Source organism: Peromyscus leucopus, chromosome 1 (assembly GCF_004664715.2).
Source record: "Peromyscus leucopus breed LL Stock chromosome 1, UCI_PerLeu_2.1, whole genome shotgun sequence".
Lineage (NCBI taxonomy): Eukaryota > Metazoa > Chordata > Mammalia > Rodentia > Cricetidae > Peromyscus > Peromyscus leucopus.
Genome location: NC_051063.1, coordinates 150452987 through 150473208, shown reverse-complemented (window position 1 = coordinate 150473208; position 20222 = coordinate 150452987). Strand labels below are relative to the sequence as shown.

The 20222-nt window shown below is 43.1% G+C and overlaps 1 protein-coding gene and 1 pseudogene across 1 annotated transcript in view; both read right to left on the bottom strand.

The window, feature by feature from the left end:
* LOC114708992 (zinc finger protein 33B-like) overlaps nt 1–10364 on the bottom strand; it is a 39118-nt gene extending 28754 nt beyond the window's left edge. The window contains exons 1-2 of the mRNA XM_028892609.2: nt 10170–10364; nt 513–639 (exon numbers count right to left, since the gene is read on the bottom strand). Coding sequence (XP_028748442.1) covers nt 513–639; nt 10170–10172 — 130 coding nt within the window. The 5' untranslated portion in view covers nt 10173–10364. The remainder of the gene's footprint in view (nt 1–512; nt 640–10169) is intronic.
* A 6349-nt stretch (nt 10365–16713) lies between these two features.
* Nucleotides 16714–18076, bottom strand: LOC114708993 (annotated as a pseudogene).
* Between the last annotated feature and the right edge of the window lie 2146 nt (nt 18077–20222).

Genomic DNA, 20222 nt, shown 5'->3' with positions numbered 1-20222 from the left:
TTACCTATGGTTGAATACCTTGCTCACCCTTGAGGCAGTGGGGAGGGACTGGGTCCTGCCTCAACTGAATGTACCAGGCTTTGCTGCCTCCCATGGGCAAACTTACCCTTTTGGAAGAGGGGATGGGGGGTGGATTGGGGAGGGGTGGGAGTATTGAGAGGAAGAATAAGAAGGGGATCTGTAGATGATATGTAAAATAAATTAAAAAAAAAAGAAGTAAAAAAATAAAAAAAGTTGCTGTAGTCATGGTGTCTCTTTACAGCAATAAAACTCTAAGATACAGCAATTGGGAGGCAGAGGCAGGTGGATCTCTGAGTTTAAGGCCAGCCTGTTTTACAGAGCATGTTCCAGGATAGCCAGGACTACACAGAGAAACCTTGTCTTGAAAAACAAAAACAACAAAAAACAAACAAACAAACAAAAACCAGAAAGAAAGAAAACGAGTCAGCAAAACTTCTTATAATTATCAACTAAGAATTTAACTGGTGCACAGAGTTACAGGTCAGACTTACCCAAAAACATGAGGCTTCTATAATTCTCTAACATTACATCCCTGTAGAGTGTCCTCTGAGCAGAATCAAGATCCTTCCACTCATCCCAGGTAAAGTCCAAAGAGATGTCCTCAAATGATACAGAACCCTGTAATGACACATTTCTTTTTAAACCCCAAGTACTCAGCTTTGGGAACATAAAATGAGGAGTTCACTATGCTCTGTCTATGGTTTCCGCTGAAGACTTAACAGGATGTGGAATCATGGAAGGGAACCTCAATGACAAATTGTTTAGATTAAGTTGTCATAGGAGTCTTTTTTTTTTTTTCTGTTGTTGTTTTAAAATACCTTGACTGAGGTGAAAGGACTTGACCACTATGGATGTATTATTTCAAAGGAATTTCAAGAAAGGAGAGAGGGAGCTAAGCATGCAAACATTCAGTGTTCCCTTTGTTGTGACTATGGATCCAATGAGACCAGCTACCTCAAGCCCCTGCAACTATAACTTCCCTGCATCAATGGACTATGTTCATAAACTGTGATTTGAAATAAACCCTTTCTCTTCTAAGTTGCTTTTGTCCGTGTATTTTATAACAAGAAAGAAACAAAGATAGTGTCTTATAGAAGGTATTGCTTGATTTGTATCATGGAAGAAAATTTAACATAAATATCTTAACTGTGTTAATGCAGAGGTCCAAGAAATTTTTTAAAAGAGGTTTCTAAGCAGTTTCACTACAAAAGTCTAATGGCCAGTCTCGAGCCACTGCAACCTCCAGGGCCATTAAATCTGTCCATGCATTGAGTGCCTCAGTTCTAATACAGGTGATTTGAAGGAATACAGGCTAACACCCCCACCCCAGCCCAAGCTCTAGGAATAAAGGAATCTGGACGCATGCAAATCCTTCTGGACCTCAGAAAAACAAATGGTCTTAAGTGGGCATGTAACCACTTCCATGGGCTGAAATGCCCAGGAGTAATGCAGAAAGAACATAATGCTCTCTCAACACAGCTATGTGAATGGTTATGCACACCTTAATCCCAGCACTCTACTCAAGGGAGGCAGAGGCAGGCAGTTTTTTTGTGAGTTCTAGGCCAGCATGGTCTACAAAGAGAGACTCTGTTTCAAAAACAAAACAAAAAACAGTACAAGTATTTGAAAGGACAAGGGTGTGGCTAAAGGCAACCCCTCATACTCTGTGGTAAAGAATGTTAAATTATGTAGAACTGCTCTCAGTCTTGGTCAGAGAAACTTGTTCACAGTGGGCAACAGTTAATATATAGAGACTTGTAACTGGTCAGCATGCTGAGAATAAGTGAGTGTTGACTGCTCAGCCAGTACATGGCACACCTATTCTTATCCCCTCCAAGGCTCAGGGAACATTACTGAAGAGGGCATGGGAAGCAGTACTAAGAAACACTGTCTTTCAGAAACGGCATGCCTATTGCTTCTAGGAACTCATAGCTACAGTGCCTACTTGCACATTAACAGTTCATCATGGATGGGGGATAGGCAATAAGGCCTCACCTTTCTCAATGGAGCTCTAAGCTGTTAAAAGATGCTAGAAGAAGGGGTGTCATATTTCTCATTGGTGTGGTCACTGGGAAGGCACCCTTGCTTAAGTAAATAAACCTTCTCTATACAAAAACATCCTAGTAAAATGTAGTAGGACACAGATACACACCATCACCACCACCAAAAACCAAAAACAAACAAAAAACCATAAAAGTACTCAGGGAGATTTGTTGTGAATAGACAATTAGGTAAGTGTGTAATAAAAAAAATGTATTTCACCTGTATGAAATAATTTTAAAGAGGAAGAATATAAAATTAGTACAAATATTTTACAAAGTATTAAGTTACTTCTTTAAAAAAATTAAACAGGGCTGGAGTGCAGCAATTAAAAGCACTGTGTGCTCTTGCAGGGGACCAGGGTTCGATTCACAGCACCCACATGGCACCTCACAACTGTCTGTAACTGTAGTCTAGGGATGTGATATCATCTTCTGGCCTCCAAGGCCACCAGGTACTCATATGGTACACAGACACATATGCAGGCAAAACATACATATATAAAAATAGTTATTTTTAAAATAAAAATTATGTCTCAGCAAGCTTGATGTCTTCAGTTCAATTACTGAAAGTGGAAGAGAATGGAGTCTACAAAAGTTTTCTCTGACTTCAACATGTCAGATGTTGACATCAAACACAAACACATCATGTAAACAAAAACACCCACATACACGGATAATAAAAGTATCATATAGTCAATTGTTGTTGGTATGTATTTTTCCTAATTATCCTGAGCTGGCAGCCTCTGAGAGAGTCTCAACTATGAGAATGCCCAGATCAGATTGGTCAGTGGCCATGTCTGTGAGGAATTATTTTCATTGTTGATTAATATAGGAAAGTTACAGCCCTCTGTGGGTAATGCTACCTCCGGACAGGTAATCTTGGGTTGTTTTAACAGCTTAGCTGGGTGTGAGCCAAAGAACAAACCAGCAAGCAGCTTATTTCATGCTTTCTGCTTCAAGTTCCTGCCCTGCCTTCCCTCAGTGATAGACCATGACCTGAAAAAGTAAGTTGAAAAAGTAAGTTGAAATAAACTCCTTCATCCAGAAGCTGTTTTGTTTATGATGTTTGTCATAGCAACAGAATGGAATTTGAACAGAATTCAAAAGAACAGAAATTGGAATATTGACTATAACACTATGGTCATTTCAAATGATTCTGAGATGAAGAGTATAGAAAGACATTTCTCCCAATTGCAGTTCACCCAGGTGGTCTCTTAAGAAGCTGCACATCCCATCTCAGGCTATTGTTGACCCAAGGACTGATATTCACTAGGCACTCCAAGACCCAGAGACATGGCTACTTCAAGCACCTAGTAGTTCTAGTTGCCTAGTTCTAGGTGGTTCTAATACCTGAAACCTGGGAGATATAGGCTGGGATGAGGACACACAACCCTGTAAATTAAGCAAGAGGGAAGCTAAAACCAAATGCATTCTGGTAAGGTGTGTGTGCCTAGAGGAGACAAGAGAGGCACAAAGATTGTTAACACGGGGTCAGGCAAGAATCTTCACAGATTACTTGTGTGAAATGTTCATGAACAGAATTTAATTCCTGAAAATACACTGCTCAGAATTCAGAGGAAAATAACAAAACACTGTCTGAAATTTACCATAAAGAACAAAAAGTTGATCACAGTGCGGAAAGGAAAAGTTTCATGGGAATGTTTGTAGGGAGGAGGAATTTCAGGAATTTGTTGGCAGGCCTAGAAGGGTGTTTATCTTGATTCTGCATCTCCATGATGGCACTGGACAGGAGGCTGCTGTGGGCACTGGATCTTTTTTGAGTAGTGGAAGGCTATAGGAAATGTTTCAGCAACAGGGCAATGACTTTCCTTGCCCCTTCCCACTTCTCCCTTCATTTCCTTATTTTATGGGTCCCAGGTACCTCTGCCCCTCCACTTCCTCTAAATCCTCAGAAACCATTTGCATTGTGAGCAAAAGTGGAAAATGATTTTCTCCTGCTCCCTTCAGCAACCTGAGGTGTTCTTTACCCGACTGCCACTCAGGTAAAGCCAGGATTCTTTTTTAAAGTTACTTTTAATTATGGAGCACATGTGCTAGAGCCTACAGAAGCCAGAAGAATTAGATCCCATGAAGCTGAAGATACAGGTAATTGTGAGCTACCTGATATGGGTGCTGGGAATCAAAGCTGAGTCCTCTAGAAGAGTGATATGTGCTCTTTGGTACTAAGCCATCTCTCTAGTCCCATAAGCCAGAATTCTTGACTTCATTACATAAAAAATAAAAATCTCAGGAGAAGCCAGTATGAAACAGAGTTGGAATTTATCAATGCAATTTAAGCAGGAAGCTAAGACAAAGGAAGGGAAAGAAGAGCACACACCCACTAGTGATGTGGGATTTTCAAGAGCCACTCTTAAGTTTCTTTAGGTCAATGATAAATAGGTAGACAGACAGATAGGATTTTGAGAAGTAGTCACTTTGAGGACTAGAGACCTGGTGTTTCAAAGGATTACTTAGGAACTTAAATAAGATAACAGGGTAGTTCCCGAACTGTACTGGACAGGCTTACAAGATTTACCTGGTAGGTATATCAAGGACTGTAGAACTTCAGATGTTTTATTGTTAGTAATGTATAGTCCTGTTTGGGTGATGTCCAGAAAATTCCAGGTTAATAGGAAAGGTCATATTTGTAAAAGGTCATGTACTCATAGGTTGTAAACATAGTTCACTGCTATTTTGACATTCTTATTTGAAATTTGTTGTCTTTACAAAGGCAACCTTCATAGCAACTCTTGTTAATTTTTCTTGAATTCTTGATTCTCAGCTGGAGATAGATACTAGACTCTAAAAGGACTCTCATGTCCCCTTATTTTTTTCCTGGGGGTGAGGGCATTAGTATTGTGAGTGTGTGTATGTGTGTGTGTGTAAATTTGTGGGTGTGTTTAAATCTGTGGTTGTGTATGGGGGCTAGAAGTTAACCTTGAGTGCTTTCCTCAGTATAAGTCCACTTTGTTTTTGAGACAGGCTCTCCTACTTTCCACATAGAACTTCTTTATAATTAAGCAAGGCTAGCTAGCCGGTGAGCCCCAAGAATTTATCTGTCTTCACCAGCATTCTTTTAAAGAACTATTATTTTTAATTATGTGTATGTGTGTATGTGCAGGTGAGTACAGCTGCCCACAGTGTTAGATCCCTTGGAGCTGGAGCTATAGGGAGCCATGAACAGCCCCACAGTGGTGCTGAGAACCAAATTCAGGTCCTCTGCAAGAGCAGCAAGTACTCTTGAGCCATCTTTCCAGTATCCTCTGTCATTATTTTTTTAGTAGGTTATGGATTAAACTCAGACCTTCATGTTTGTGCAGCAAGCACTTAACTGATTAAGTTATTTCACTAGCAAAAATTTTCCTCTGTGTGTGTGTGTGTGTGTGTGTGTGTGTGTGTGTGTGTGTAAGAGAGAGAGAGACAGAGACAGAGACAGAGACAGAGAGACAGAGAATATGAATATGAGCATCCACATGGAAATCAGAGGACAATCTTAAGTATCAGTTTTTGCCTTCCAACTTGAGACAGTCTCTTTTGTTGCTTTTCTATAAGATATACCAGGCTAGCTGGCCTGCCAGCTTCTTGAGATTCTTCTGTCTGTATCTTCCATCTCTTTTTAGGGGCACTGAAATTGCAAACATTCACACTATGTGCCCAGCTTTGATGTAGGTTCTGGGGGTTTGAACTCAGGTCCTCACACTTTCCATAGGCTATGCTTCCACCCTCAGATCTCCTCAAACGCTCCTTCTCCTTCACAATTTACATACACTCTCAGATCCCCTCAAAATTTCATCCCTCTGCTGCAATTTCCTCAATGAGAGGTGAGAACTTCACTTACCTATGGTTATAAGGTCATTGTTTCCTCAATGAGAGGTGAGAACTTCACTTACCTATGGTTATAAGTTCAAATATTTAGAATGTAGTTAAGAAATTATGCTGGTTTAGTAAAGTGGCAGTTGTAGGTTCTCTTCCAAAATCCATGACTTCACTAGTCCTGGGTAGTTGTCTAGGTTTCCAGTATGAGGCAGGATTTCCCTCAAAAAATGCAAAGTTGGGGAGCCAAAGCCCAACTAATACATCTACAACACAACTCTTGCACCCAAGGCTCAGTGACCATTGCCAAAGAGGGTGCAGAATGACTATAGAAGCCAGAGAAATAGAGAATTTGCTGTGAGATTGTGTCTCCTAGAAATGTCAGAAGCTACCCCCACAAAGTCTCACCAACATGGCTGCTGAAATTTGACCTGAACAAGGACAACACCAACAGACATAATAACATGGACAGAGAAAAGCCAAGGAGGCCTTAACTCCAGACAAATAACTACAGGCAACTGAAGAATGCCGAGAGTGGGATAAGTTGTTTTTCCCAGGGAAGAACACACCAACTGGCCATCCAGTGCCAAATAGTCAGCCCTGAAAACACATACATACAAGTAACATTATACAAACTGAACAGGTTGTACTTTTGTATTTAGGAAAACACACCAACAATTAAAGAAAAAAGAGACATAAATTTAAAAGAAAGCATGGTGGAAGTTAAATGGGAGAGTTTGGAAGGAGGAAAGAAAAGAAAATGATGCAATTATAATTTCAAGAAATAAAATTAATTTTTAAAAATATCAACCCTTATACATCTTTCCCTCATTCTCTTCTCCCTCAGAACGACTTCTCTTAACACCAAACTGCTACTATGTTCTCTCCTTCAGACTCTGATATCCTCAGACTCTCACCAAATATCTTCTCTCACACCCTCTCCCTCCACTCTCTTCCCTCACAACTATTTCTCCTCAATTAGTCCTCAGACTTCTGCAGGCTATATCCCCTACCTGAGACCATCACCTCCTTGCTAACACCCTGATTTCTTCGCTCACATTGTCTTTTCTCCTGTACATCTAGAAGGCCGGCATCCCTCCCCCGATAGACCTCCCAAAGACACTTTTGTCCTTAGTACATCTTTATAGACTGGGGACCATCAGCATGGTCTCTTCCAGCTATTAGATGTTTTCCTGGGCCTAGTGCAGCCACAGTCTTCTGCAGTCCCATGACAGCCAAACCAATACTTCAAGGAGACAAGCAATGGTAAAATCATTCCACTTCTGGCCCAGGCCAGGCTTGTCAACAGAGATCTACCTGCAAGAAAAAGAAAGGAAAAGAAGAAGAAGAGGAGGAGGAGGAGGAAGAAAGAAGATGATGGGAGACAAGGAATTAGGGAGAGATTTGCAGACACAGGACACACAGATAAAGAACCAGAGGACCCATGTGCCCCTGGCCAAGTTTAGGGTACAGTTCCCATTCCTGTCTCCTGATTTCTACAGTCTTTCCCTGTGTCCTGCCCTAGACTGACTGTGCAGAACTCAAACACAGCAGTGGCTTATCCCAGGTGAAATCTTGGAAAGCTCCCTGTATCAGGGTACACGGGAGAATACCTGAATCAGTCTTCTGAGTCATGTCCCCACACAGTAATTTCAGCTGCCCCCTGCCAAGCCTTCCCAGACGCTGAAAGTAGGGAAACAGGAATCAATCTCCACTACCACCCCAGTGCCAGGTCTCGGGCTCTACGTGTAGCCAGCTGGTGGGAATTTTGATCTGTGTCTCTCACTATGTCTCTACCTCTGTTTACAAGTCTTTTTCACTGGGTCATCCAGATTCCTTAAAGACCACCTTGTGTGAAGTTGGCAAGGTGCAGGGACTACACCAGGCCAGATCAATTCATAGCCTCTGTGCACACACACTGGCCCCTAGATTCATCACAAGCAGAAGCAGGGGTGACAGAAGAGCAACTAATGTCTGGGTGCCTCCAAAGTGCCTGTCCCTGCCCTGGGTTTCTCTCTTTACTTCAAAAACAGGACCCAGTGCCAATCCTGATGGTGCAGGTCTATAATCCCAGCTACTTTAGGAGCCAATACAGGAAGATGGCAAGTTAAAGGCCACACTGGGATACACTGTATCATGGCACAGAATCTGCCTAATATGCACAAATCTCCAGGTTCCTTCCAAAATTATATATATTTTATATATATATAAATACACACTCACATACACAAGAAAATAGCTCAAAGAAGAGGCTAATCAAAGTTACCAAGTAAGGAAATGGGAATCAGTACTCCAATCCATGTCTTAGAACTCTGGGGTCTCAGAAAAATGGTTTCTGTTGAATAGATGTAGATATTGAACAAAGACAAAGTAAAAGCACAGATAAAGCAGAGTGGGTTCATATGCCATAGCTTGTGACAGTCAAAGCCAGTCAGTGACATTCAAAGAAAGAAACATCACACAGATTCAGAACAACACCCAGACACACAAACACAAAGGCACAGAAAGAACTGCAGTGGTGTAGGACAGCTACTGGACCCACCTCCCCAGGCACAGACAGGTTAAGGGTAGTGGAGGAGGCAGAGAGGCAATCAGCCACTGCTTTCTCAATAATATAAGAACACATTTGTACTTTATTGGTGGGAAACAGAGATAGCAGACTTGCCTGTGAATTATCCTACTTTCTTTGTATGTTTGAGACATGGTCTCACTAACTAGCTTAGGCTGTCCTTGAAATGGCTCTGTATCCCAAGGTGGTCCGGAACATTTGAACATTAGATTCTTCCTCCTGCCTCACTCTCTGGGGACAGGTTACATAGTCTATGTTTTCCCTTACCAGGTCTGTGGACCCATAGCAGGTATATGACCCCTGTGTGTCCCCATAACAAGCCTGTAGTCCCTGCTCTCCCACTTCTTTACCCTTTCAGTTTTCAAAGCCTTCCTCTCTTCCCCTGGGACTCAGTGGCCTGTACTCAGCCCTGTCACAGCAATGGTCCTATCCTAAGAGAAATCTGAAAAAGCCTAGAGTTTCTGGGACACACACAGCGTGGGCAAAGGAGGAGACTGACTCTGTATACTCCCCAGATCCTGTGATTCTGAAATCATGTCCTCCCCTAAATAAGCCTGTTCCCATGTGCCAGCGCCTCTACCAGGTGAGACAGCAAGTGGGGAGCAGGAGTCAACCTTCCCATCCCCTATTGCCTGGCCGAGGGCCCTAACTGTGGCTTTTCAGTTTATCTCTCACTCTTGCCTGCTCAGTCTCTGAGGACCTCTGCCAAATCTCCAAATCTCTTTCACTGTGTGCATCTTGGATTCTCCCGGCAGCACTTTGTACTTCAAGAACACTGGCTGGGTGCAGGAACACTTTAAGGAGACACCCATTCAGCTTCTGAGAATCCCTTAACCACTCCTAAACCCATAAGCAACAAGGGGGAGCAGAGGAGACAGATGGGCAAATGACTCCTGGGCATCTGCCAAGTATTATCCCCTTCCCTGAGCTCCTCTCTCCACTTCTACAAAGAACTGGAGCCAGCCTTCATAGTGCAGATCTGTTATTCCATTTTGGATAACTGAGGAAGAAAGATCACAAATTCAGTCTGGATCATCTAAAAAGTTAAGACCTTGTCTCAAAAAAGTAAAGAAAAAAAAATGAGTCTACATAGCTAGTTACATGCCAGCCAGGGCTACACAGAGGGACTCTGCCTTTAAAATAATAATAATAATAATAATAATAATAATAATAAACAATAGCAATAATTAAAGGGAAAAGATCAACATCAGCGGTAATAAAGCTCTTGTTTAGCATGTAGGAAATCCTAGGTTCTATTCTCAGTAACCGCCCCCTCACCGCACAAAGAGAAACAAGCTGAAAGTTAAAAGTTAGTATCAGTGAGAATCTAGCTGATGTCCTACTGACCCCAAATGACTCAAGGGATGCTTCCTGAGGGTGGTGAGACCAGCCCGCGACAGCAAAGCCATAGTGGATAAAGGCGCTCACAGACCTAGATTTGGAGAGTTAGATTCAAAAACCCCAAAGACTCGCAGATAGACACATAAACCCAGAAGCGCATGGAGAGCCCTAGGCGGAAAGGACAGAGAGGCTCGAACGCTGGCCCGGGGACTCCCGGTCAGACCACCTTCGAACGCCGCTCTTGGCCACCCCAGCCCGGTGCCCGTGATCCCGACAGCCCAGGCGCAAGTCCAGTGCGGGGAAAGACAGGACGGCCCGAAGGGGCAGGGCGGGAAGGTGCGGAGGGCCGACACAGAGCCCAAGTCTGGACGCCACACGCTCACCATTTCCGGTTCCTAGACCCCCGCGTCCTCACTGTGTCGCTCCCCGCAGCAGCGATCAGCAAGTTACTGGCGACAGGATGAGACAGAGAATTCCATATACCTAGACCTAAAAGAAGAGCAGGACAGATCCCAAGAGGGGACGGAGGATGGGGGTGTCGGGGAGAGGTGGTAAGAGAACCTTAGTTCGGAAGAAAGTCCGCCCCCTAGTCTGTCAGGGAATCTGATTGGAAACTCTTATAACAGTGCTTTCGATTGGATGGGGTTTCCAGCTTTTTGCCTTCTAGAGTGACAGGAGAGGGGTGCAGTGGTTGCGGGGGGGGGGGGGGGGGGGGGCGAGGTACGGGTGCAAGTTCTCATAAAAACCAGAAGAGGTCGTAGGATTCCCTCTGCCCTATCTCTCTAGCCCCATAGTAAGACTAACTTGTTCTCCCTAACTGATATTTTAAGGCAGAAGCCTGACCCCAATTAATTGAATATTAAAGTTAAAACCCCTTCCTAAAGCTTTATCAGCTAGTAACTGATATACAAATGTTTCTTATCCACAAGTGGAAATAATGGCCTTCACAAAAACCAGACACAGAAGCTGAGATATTTTGGGTTGATATGTAAAATCGCCCATACTTTTTCCTTCTCTACTGGACATTTGCACTGCCATATTCGAATTAAAATAGGATTCTTTCTATTTTCTAGGAGCTGGTGCTGTCAAATGTGAAATGCTTTGGTGTTTAAAAAGCCGTATGGTGGCAGGAGATTTGCTTGTGATGGCTAACGTTAGTTATGTTGATGGGTAGTTTTATGTTTAAAAGTTTAACTACAAAGCAAAATTGTACATCTAAATGTTAAAGGTTGTTTTGTAATGGCCTGGTCTTGTACAGCTTTAACAAAACTGTTGTGTGTATAAGATGGTCCCGGAGGTATCCGCTGTTTCTGCTTCTGTAAACAAAAGCATGTTTTGCTGGAGATAACCAGGACACGTGCAAGACATCTGCTTGAAAAACAGAATATAACTTTATGGGGTGTGTGTGTGTGTGTGTGTGTGTGTGTGTGTGTGTGTGTGTGTGTGTGTGTGTTTGTAAACAAATCCCTGACTTATGTGGCTCTTGGTTACATTTAGGAATCCTGTATCCTGGAGGAAGCCTTGGTGCCTCATCTTTGTTAAAAATATATCCGTGGTCAGACTGGTGTATCTCTGAATGACCACAGACCCATAAGAGGCTCAGCAATCAATAGTGTGTATTGCTATAGCAGAGGATGGAGCTGGGTTCTCAGCAGCTCACAACAACCTGTGACTCCAACTCCCAGGGATGCAACACTCTCTTCTGGCTTCTGGGGGCACTGCACACATGCTTATACTGATGCAGGAGAAATGTGAATAAAATTGATACTATAAAGGATTTACTAATAAACTTGCTTAGGAAATATTAAGTTACACAAAGTTGAATTCTACTAAAGGAGCTGTCTCCAATATGACTGGAAGATAATTAGTGTACTAAACAGGCTTGTTAGAAACTGTGAGGAAGAAAATTTTGTACAATTGAAGTTTAGGGTTGCTGAGAAAGGTTATAGTGATGTTTGTTCCCTGACTGACCTCCAGTCTGGCTCCATTCCTATAACAAAAGGAAGCAATCTTGACTTACTACCAGCAATACGACTCATCCCCATATCAAAGCCCCATATCAAAAAACATGCCTCTAAAGGGCAGCTCAAGGGAACAACACAGAGTCACAACCACCATTAAGTCCTTGTCTGTCATTAAGTTCCCTGAGCTCTTCTCAGGAAAAGTATAAATCTGCCAGACGGGCAAGATATTTGAAAAGAAAAACACTGATGTACTTAGAAATAATTCTGGCAATAACTTTGCTGTATAAATCTCCCATATGCCTAAGTGGCCAAACTTATAGTCTCTTGTCTGTTTAAATTGTTCAGTGTTGCCTGGGGACAAGACCTGAAAGAGGTTTAAGGATGACAGCATTTGTAGAATTCCTAAGTCTAAAGGATATATAAGTTAACAAAATATTCTATTCCCACCCAGCTCCTCTGTACATTAGCAATAGCCAAACTCCAACTATCATTAAAAAGCTTTTTGACTCTTATTTTTCCTGTGTGTGTGGAGTGAATTCTCACTGGGCTAAGGTAGGGGGGGCATATTTCTGCATTGGTGCCATACATAGACAATCTAGTACACATAATTTAAATAAAAATATAAAGATGACTCATGCCTGTAATTCTAGTCTAGAGAAGATTGGAAACCAGCCTGGACTATGACTATGTAGTGATCACCAAGGGTTGATTACATGGCAAGACTTTATATAAAATACCAAAACAAATGGACAAACAACAACAAAAACAAAACCCCAAACTAGAAAACTTGAAGGTGCATTCTGATACACAACTATAATTAGTTTCAGCCAACTATCTAAGAGTAAGGCAGGGGGATCACTTACACCCAGAAGTCAGAGGCCAGCTTGGTAACACAAAGAGACCCTGTCTCAAAAGACAAACAGCTGGGCATGATGGCACACATCTTTAATCCCAGCACTCTGGAGGAACAGGCTGGTGGATCTCTGTGTGTTTGAGGCCAGTCTGGTCTACATAGAGCATTTCAGAACAGCTAGGGACACATAATGAGAGACCCTGTCTCAAACAACAAAACCCCATGAATCACTTGTGTGAAATCCAAACGCAACTCCTGGCCACAGTGCTATAGTTGTTTTCTTTCTTCTTTTCATTTTATTTGTTGTTGTTTTTTTGAAACAGGGTTTCTCAGTGTAGTTTTGGTGCCTGTCCTGGATCTTGAACTCACAGAGTTCAACCTGGCTCTTCCTCCTGAGTGCTGGGATTAAGGGTGTGAGCTACCAACTCCCAGCTAGCTCTTCTTTTCAATTTTTAAAGATAATTTTACATACATATGTGTCTGCCTGAAAGTATGCACACATGGGCACACTATGCATGCAGAAGCTTATGGAGACCCAAAGAGGGCATCAGATTCCTTAAAACTCAGGTACATGGATTTGGGTGTTGATATGGGTGCTGGGATCCAAACTTCAATCCTCTTCAAGAGCAGCAAACTTTCTTAACTGCATAAGCTTTCTAGGAATTTTGTTGCTAAATATGAACCTTGTGAGTGTTAGGATCCTGCCCTCACTCCAGCACATGCACAGCTTGGGGTCTTGCATCTTACATCATCAACGGGCACTGGTGTCTATGTACATATGGCATGGTCACAATCTGTGCCTTAGAAAGCTGGACATGGACCCCCACCCTCTCTCTTTGTTCTCTGCTCTCTGTTCTGCTCCCTCCCCCAAGCACTGGCTCTCCTTCCCCCTTTTCCCTCCTAATAAAGCTCTAAAAACTACCACTGGGTTCTGTCGTGATTGTGACCTTTCCACATGGTAGCCAGCACTGCAAACAGCGCCATTTATCATCCCATCAGTGAGTTAGCCTGGTTTGCTTTACACCTAGAATACAAAATACTTCACTGTGAATTCAGTGCTAGTTTTCCACTGGCTTTTCATTAAAAGACCCCGAGTTTTGTTTTTGTATGTGGAGTATTAACAGTGCTGTAGGTAACATGGCTATGTCTAGATAAAATGGATTTTTAACAGAGAGAACTATTATACAGTGAAGAAGACACCCCCCCTCTTACACACACAGAGCTTGAGTGCCCTCTCAGATCCCCACTTAGGCACAAACCACACCCAAATACGTCTTTTTTCACAGAAAGATCCATATTAAGTGGGGAAGAAAAGTTAAAGTGGCTGCTTTCTGACTCAGGTATAGCTGGGTCTTGAGGAAAATTGATTCCCAATTTTCTGATAAACCTCCATACTCATTTCCAAAGTGGCTGTATAAGTTTGCACTCCTACCAACAGTGCAGGAGTGTTCCCCTTACTCCACATCCTCTAACATAAGCTTTCTCCAGTGTTTTTGATCTTAACCATTCTAACAGGTGTAAGATTATGGTGATACTTTATTTGTGAGGAAATGTGATATTTTATTTGTATGTTAATAAATAGTTTGCCTGGGTATCAGAGGTCAACAAGCCATAAACAGAAGTCAGGTGGTGGTAGCCTATGCCCTTAATCTGATCACATGGCAGGGAGAGTCTCTGTGTGGTCAAGGACACAGCCAAGTGTGGTGACACAAGCCATTAATCCCATTACCAACCATAGAGACCTGGAGGTCTGTATAGACATGCAGTGAAGATGAAGCCATGTGACTGGGTTTGGAGCCAATGAGAAGGCAGAATAGGAAGGCAATAAAAACACAGGTTATACGGGAAGAAGCTCTCTCTGTGGAAGCTAAGGCTAGTCATGGCTATTTGCTCTGATCTCTTTGGCTGTTACATCTGTATTTGGCTCTGTGTTTCTTATTTAATAAGACTGTTTAGAAATTTGTCCACATAAGATGGTATCTCAGAGTCATTTTGATTTGCATTTCCCTGTTAACTAAGGCTGTTGAGCAATTCCTTAAATGTCTTTCAACAATTTGAGATTCTTCTGTTGAGAATTCTGTTTGGCACTGTAGCCCATTTTTTAAATGGATTGTTCAGTACTTTGATGTCTAGTTTCTTGAATTCTTTAAATATTTTAAGATCAGCCCTTTGTCAGATGTGGGGTTGGTGAAGATATTTTCCCATTCTGTAGGCTGTCATTTTGTCTTATTTACTGTGTCTGTTAGTTCCCTCATTTTTCTGTTAAGTCTGTCTGACAGACCTGTCCATTGGTGAGAGTGGGGAGTTGAAGCCTCTCACTCTTAGTGTATGGGATTTGATGTGTGATTTAAACTTTAGTAATGTTTCTTTTACTTATGTGTATACCCTTGTATTGGGGGCATAAATATTCAGAATTGAGACTTCATCTTGATGGATCTTTCCTATGATGAGTATGTAATGTCCTTCTCTATCTCTTTTGATTAATTTTAGTTTGAAGTCTACTTTGTTAGATATTAGAATAGCTACACCAGCTTACATTTTAAGTCCATTTGATTGGAAAATCTAGCAGACCATAAGAATATATTGTAGAGATTCAGTTGTATATTAAAACTATACCTTGAAATTTCAAGGCATTTTTCTAGAGGAAGCCATTTATCAAAAAGTATTTGGTGTTATTCAGTTTTTAATATTTCAGCTGTCTTCTGTTAAGAAATTCCTGTGGGCCGATTTGCTACTAGACCATATTGGCAAACAATGTAAGCTTCTCAGATGTTGATCCACTAGATAGCTAACACCCCTGCAGAGCCTTAGAGATAAGCAGGCTGTACATGCATAGCTGTTTCTTGTGAAAATGAAGCTCAGACTTCCCTTCCCCAGACAGGAAAATGGCATTACAGAGCAATTGACTCAGAACAAAGGAGGTTTTTGCATATCCAGGTATTGTGAAGGGTGGGCAGGATTCTGTAGATAGTAGTAGGGCCACATGGCCAGAGAGAAGAGACAAATGCAGAGATTCTATAGATGGCATGGCAGATCTCTTGTAGAGTTTTCTCAGAGCCAGGAGTAAGGAGGAAAGATGCAGGATGAAGGAATAGAGGATGAATATGAGATCAAAAGCATAAGGGCTTAGTTATTACTAGGGCTATGAGGGGACAGAAAAAGTAGGTACAGAGAGGAACTGGATGTCAGGAGAGAACTGAAGTTGTATAGATAGAATTTTGTCCTAGAGAAATAAAGTAAATGGATACAAAGCATGGTATACATAGATTCTTTTCCCTCAGAAAACCCCACACTGCACATAGAATCTTCCTCAGGGTGGGGACGGTGCCCACAGCAGATGAAGGACCTTCTTCTCCATTCCTCCTTACATTTGACTTCACACAAGATGTCCAAGGTTGTCTGTCCCGTGAACACAATTCTGACTCTGCCAGGGTCCACATGCAGGATTCCCTGCTGTTCAATGTCCTGTCTGAGGTGCAGTCAATGCACAGGCCCGTCAGGTCCAAGCACAGCACTCCAAAGGAAGGATCACAGCAGGAAAGCAGCCAGCGCTGACGTGTATCTCCCACAGAGGAGAAGCTTGGCCACATCTGCTTGGCGCACCTCCCTGGCTTCCTGATGAGGACAAAAGGAAACAAACTTCTTGGTCCCATGGAAGACACAGCACAACGCTTGCTTTCTCCATTCACTGATCATTGGCGATGCTGGGTGATGTACTCTTGGTGGCACTTAATGGAAGGTGATTCTGGGCAATTTTATTACTTTATCCCTGAACTTAACTTTCGGCATCTAGAAGATGGAGAGGAGAATAGCACTCATTCCATAATTAGGTTTAAAGACATCAATGCAGGAAAACACTTTAGTCAGGGCCCTGCATATGTCAACAACGGCTCGCAACTATTACTTAAAACACTTTCACCCAAAGAAATGGAAGGTTTAATATAGAAAATAGGAGGTTTTAGCCACTGGTACTGGCTCCTGACACACAAGCAGCTTCCACCTGCTTGTCCAAAACTCATCGTGAGTGGTCCTCAATTATCTGCAGGTGATTAATTCAGACCAACTTGGCAGATGCAAAACTGATCAAGAACAGGAACAGAGCAATAAAGTTTAATCTTGCAACTTGATAGACTTGGAGGCGTTAAGGTCAATGTAGAAGACTTTGCGGGCCTCAGAGGAGAAGCCCAGGCCAGTCCCACGATTGTACTTCCAGCTCATGGCCCGGTCATAGTCCCGCTGGAGATTCTACTGGAGCGTGTCTGAAGACTTCTTGTCCAGGTCCATGTTGAACCTGCTAGACATGCTGGGAGAGTGGCTGAATGATGGGGAAAGATGCTTAAAGCCACCCATAAGCTTCAGGAATTTCAGCTTCTGTTCTTCGTTTTCAAAGCCAGCAGTGTCCCACTGGCCAAACTGGGTTCCCGTCCACTTCTTGGGTTCTGAAGCCTCTGTCTTGCCCGACTCACGATCAATCTCTTCTTGCAAGGCTTCCCGCCTCACCTGATCTATGCAGGCCTCATCCATGTTGCCTTTTTTTTCCAGTACCACCTCCAGGTCTGTGTCCGACTCCTCTTCTTCCTCCTGCCCAGGGTCTTCCTTTACTTCACTCTCTTTCCTCTTCTTTTTCCTCCTTCTCACAGCCAGCCCTTCACCATCCGGCTGGTCCACCTTTTTCTTGGGTTTGCCTTTCTTCCCAGAGGCCTTTGGGCTGTCTATAGGGATATAGTCCAAAGCTTCACTCTGACTGACTTCTTACTTCCTTTCTTCAGGCCGTTCTCCATGGAGAGCTTGGAGTGGACTGGGAGGATGTCTCCCTCTTGGTGGCTCTTCTTTTTCTTCTTCATGCTGTGCTCTCTGGATCTCCCCTGTTTCCTTTTCTGCCCCAAGGCTGCCTGCTCCCCGGCCTCTGCCCACTCTGAGCATGGGTGCAGAGCATCCCCAGCCTCACAGAGCCAAGGGTCCTGGGGAGGAAAGGCTTCAGTGTTCAGAACCTTTTTTCTTTCCTGTGTTTTTTGGACTTCTTACCAGCTTTGCTTACCTTCTCAGCATGCTTGGGGTCTAGGGAGGTCTTCAGCCCTGAGCACTGGGAGGTAGCCTGTGGTAAGGACTTCCTCCTCTTCTTTTTCTTCTCTCCACTGAGGCATTCTGTTGACTGCTTGCGGACCTGCCTTTTAGGGCTGGGGAACTTTTTCCGTCCCGCTCCTGTGGCCTCAGACTTCAGGCGCTCCCCCAAGTGAGCACTAGGGGACATTTTTTTCTTCTTTCTCTTGCTCAGTGGCATCTCAGAGACCTGCCCTTCACCCACATTGTTAGAGGGGAATGTGGCCCTTGGAGGAGAGCCATCGACAAAATAATCATTACTGTTTAAGACTGAGTATTGAGTCTCTGGATCTGTGACCTCTGCAGCCACCTTCTTTTTCTTCTTCTCTGGGAGCCGGGGACCCAGGTCTACTTTCTGAGTCTTGGTAACCATTACTGGTCCACCCACTGGCCAGGCCTCGTAATTGTGTTTTTTTTTGTTTTTTTTTTTTCATTTTTTGTTTTATCCTTTTCTTTTAATTAGCAAGCTTTTCTTGTTTTTTATTTTCTTTTTTTGTTTTTGCATTTTATTTATTTATTTATGTGGGGGTACACATATATGCACTTATAGAGTTCAGAGGATAACTTGTGACAATTGTTCTTTTTTTCTACCATGTGAGTGCCCATCAGGTTTGGCTGTAGGTTCCTTTACCCACTGAATGAACTCATTGGCCAAGTTTTCTTCTTTAACCTTTTTTTTTAATGCAGTGTATATATAGTATATGTGTGTGGCCAGAGAAGGATGTTGAGTATCATATTCTATGACACACCTGCTTTATTCCCTTGGGACAAAGTCTCTCACTGAACCTAAAGTAAGACTGGCAGCTAGTCAACCCCAGTGATTCCCTTATCTCTCCCATAGCCCCCAACATTCTTATGTGGGTACTAGAGATTCAGAGTCAGGGTCTTATACTTGGGAATTCATCTTTACTCTTTGATCCATCTCTCTAGCTCCTTTTTGAATTTTTTGGAACTCATTCAATAGCTTTAAACTTGTTGCAGTCTTCCTGCTACGCCTTTCAACTCTAATTCTGTGCCACTCTGTCTGGTGTTGATACTGTTTTAATGCACATTTGGAATGTGACAAAAAGATTATATCCCATAGCTAACCCATACACTTCTAGTTTGCTTCTCTGATGATGTGTTTAAACATTTACCAAAAGCAAGTCAGGGAGGAAAGGGTTTATGTGGTTTATAAGTTACAGTCCATCTTGGGGGGAAATCAGGACATGTTGGGGGCACAAAGGTCCTTATATCCCCAGAGCAGTAGGGAGCCAGGAATGTTAAGCACATAGGGGCCTCTCCCCAATGGATGAGATAAAATATCTGTTTTCCTTATCAGAAGGCTAAGAGTGGATATTGTTAATGACCTGGTGACCTTTGTGCTATTTGTGCCATTCAGACTCAGACCACAGAGGACCTGCTGACTGCTGCTCTTGCCGCCTCCTCCCCCATCCAGTGAGACCATGAGACTGCTCACATCCCTTGCCTCCGTTGGACCCCTATACAGATACCACTACTGATACCGCCATGATTCTTCACCACAGTGAGTCTGCCGTTCTTGCGGCTGTAGTCTAAGCTATATTCTTTGCGACAGACACCCTGTGGGTTGTCCTTGGGCTGTTCTGGCAAGAGAAGGCACATTTTTGCTCCTGATGAGGGGGTAAATGCTGTCTTGGGTCCACCGTGGACCGACTCCAGCACAGCTGCAGGCCTTGATGAAGATGATGGTGAACTTGTGCTGATTCTTAGAGCTCTCTTCACTCTTGGGGACACCCATGATTGGAGTCTGATCCCGGTTTGTTATTTTAATTTTTTTATTTTTCTTTCAGCTACAGCCATGGGACAAAGGGGCGGATACATTTACCACTTACACTGTCGGATAGGGGTGGATACCGGTAAACCTGGCCACATAACAGCATCGTGAGAACTTCTGCCAGCGAACAGGCAAATAAAAGAGTTACTTTATCTCCAAACTTCTTGCTAAAGCTCTGAACCCTTCTCCCTCCCCACTTCTGCATCTGCCACATGCAACTTTTTCTGTCTGACTTCTGCAGGCAGTGGGTAGGCTCAAATGGGCGGGCTTGGGCGGCTTCTGTGACTTTCACCCTAGCTCACTTTAACTCCACCCACTCATTCTCAAACTGCCTTGAGAAGCACAGACGGGTCTGGTAGCAGCTAAGATCCATACAAATAAGTTTACAATAGTCAGGATGGCTCTTAAGCCAAAAATCAACTTAAAGCCTCAGACAAGCCTTCCAAAAGGATTGGTTTATAGTCTGCCTCCTGGCAGATCTTCCAAAAGCTGTCCTTAAGCCACCAATCATCAGGAAAAAAATTCAGGACATGGAGTAAAATCCATCTCTTTTTCCCCAGACCTTCCAGACTAAAACTTAAACATCTAGAGAGCAAGGCTCCTGACCCCACAGGCAAAAAAGTCATCTGTGGCATTTAAGGTATGCCAGGGAAAAGATAAAAGCCTGAAAACAAAATTGCCAAATGCTGGCACTTGCTGACTCCTAAAAGCTGTTGGGTTCCTC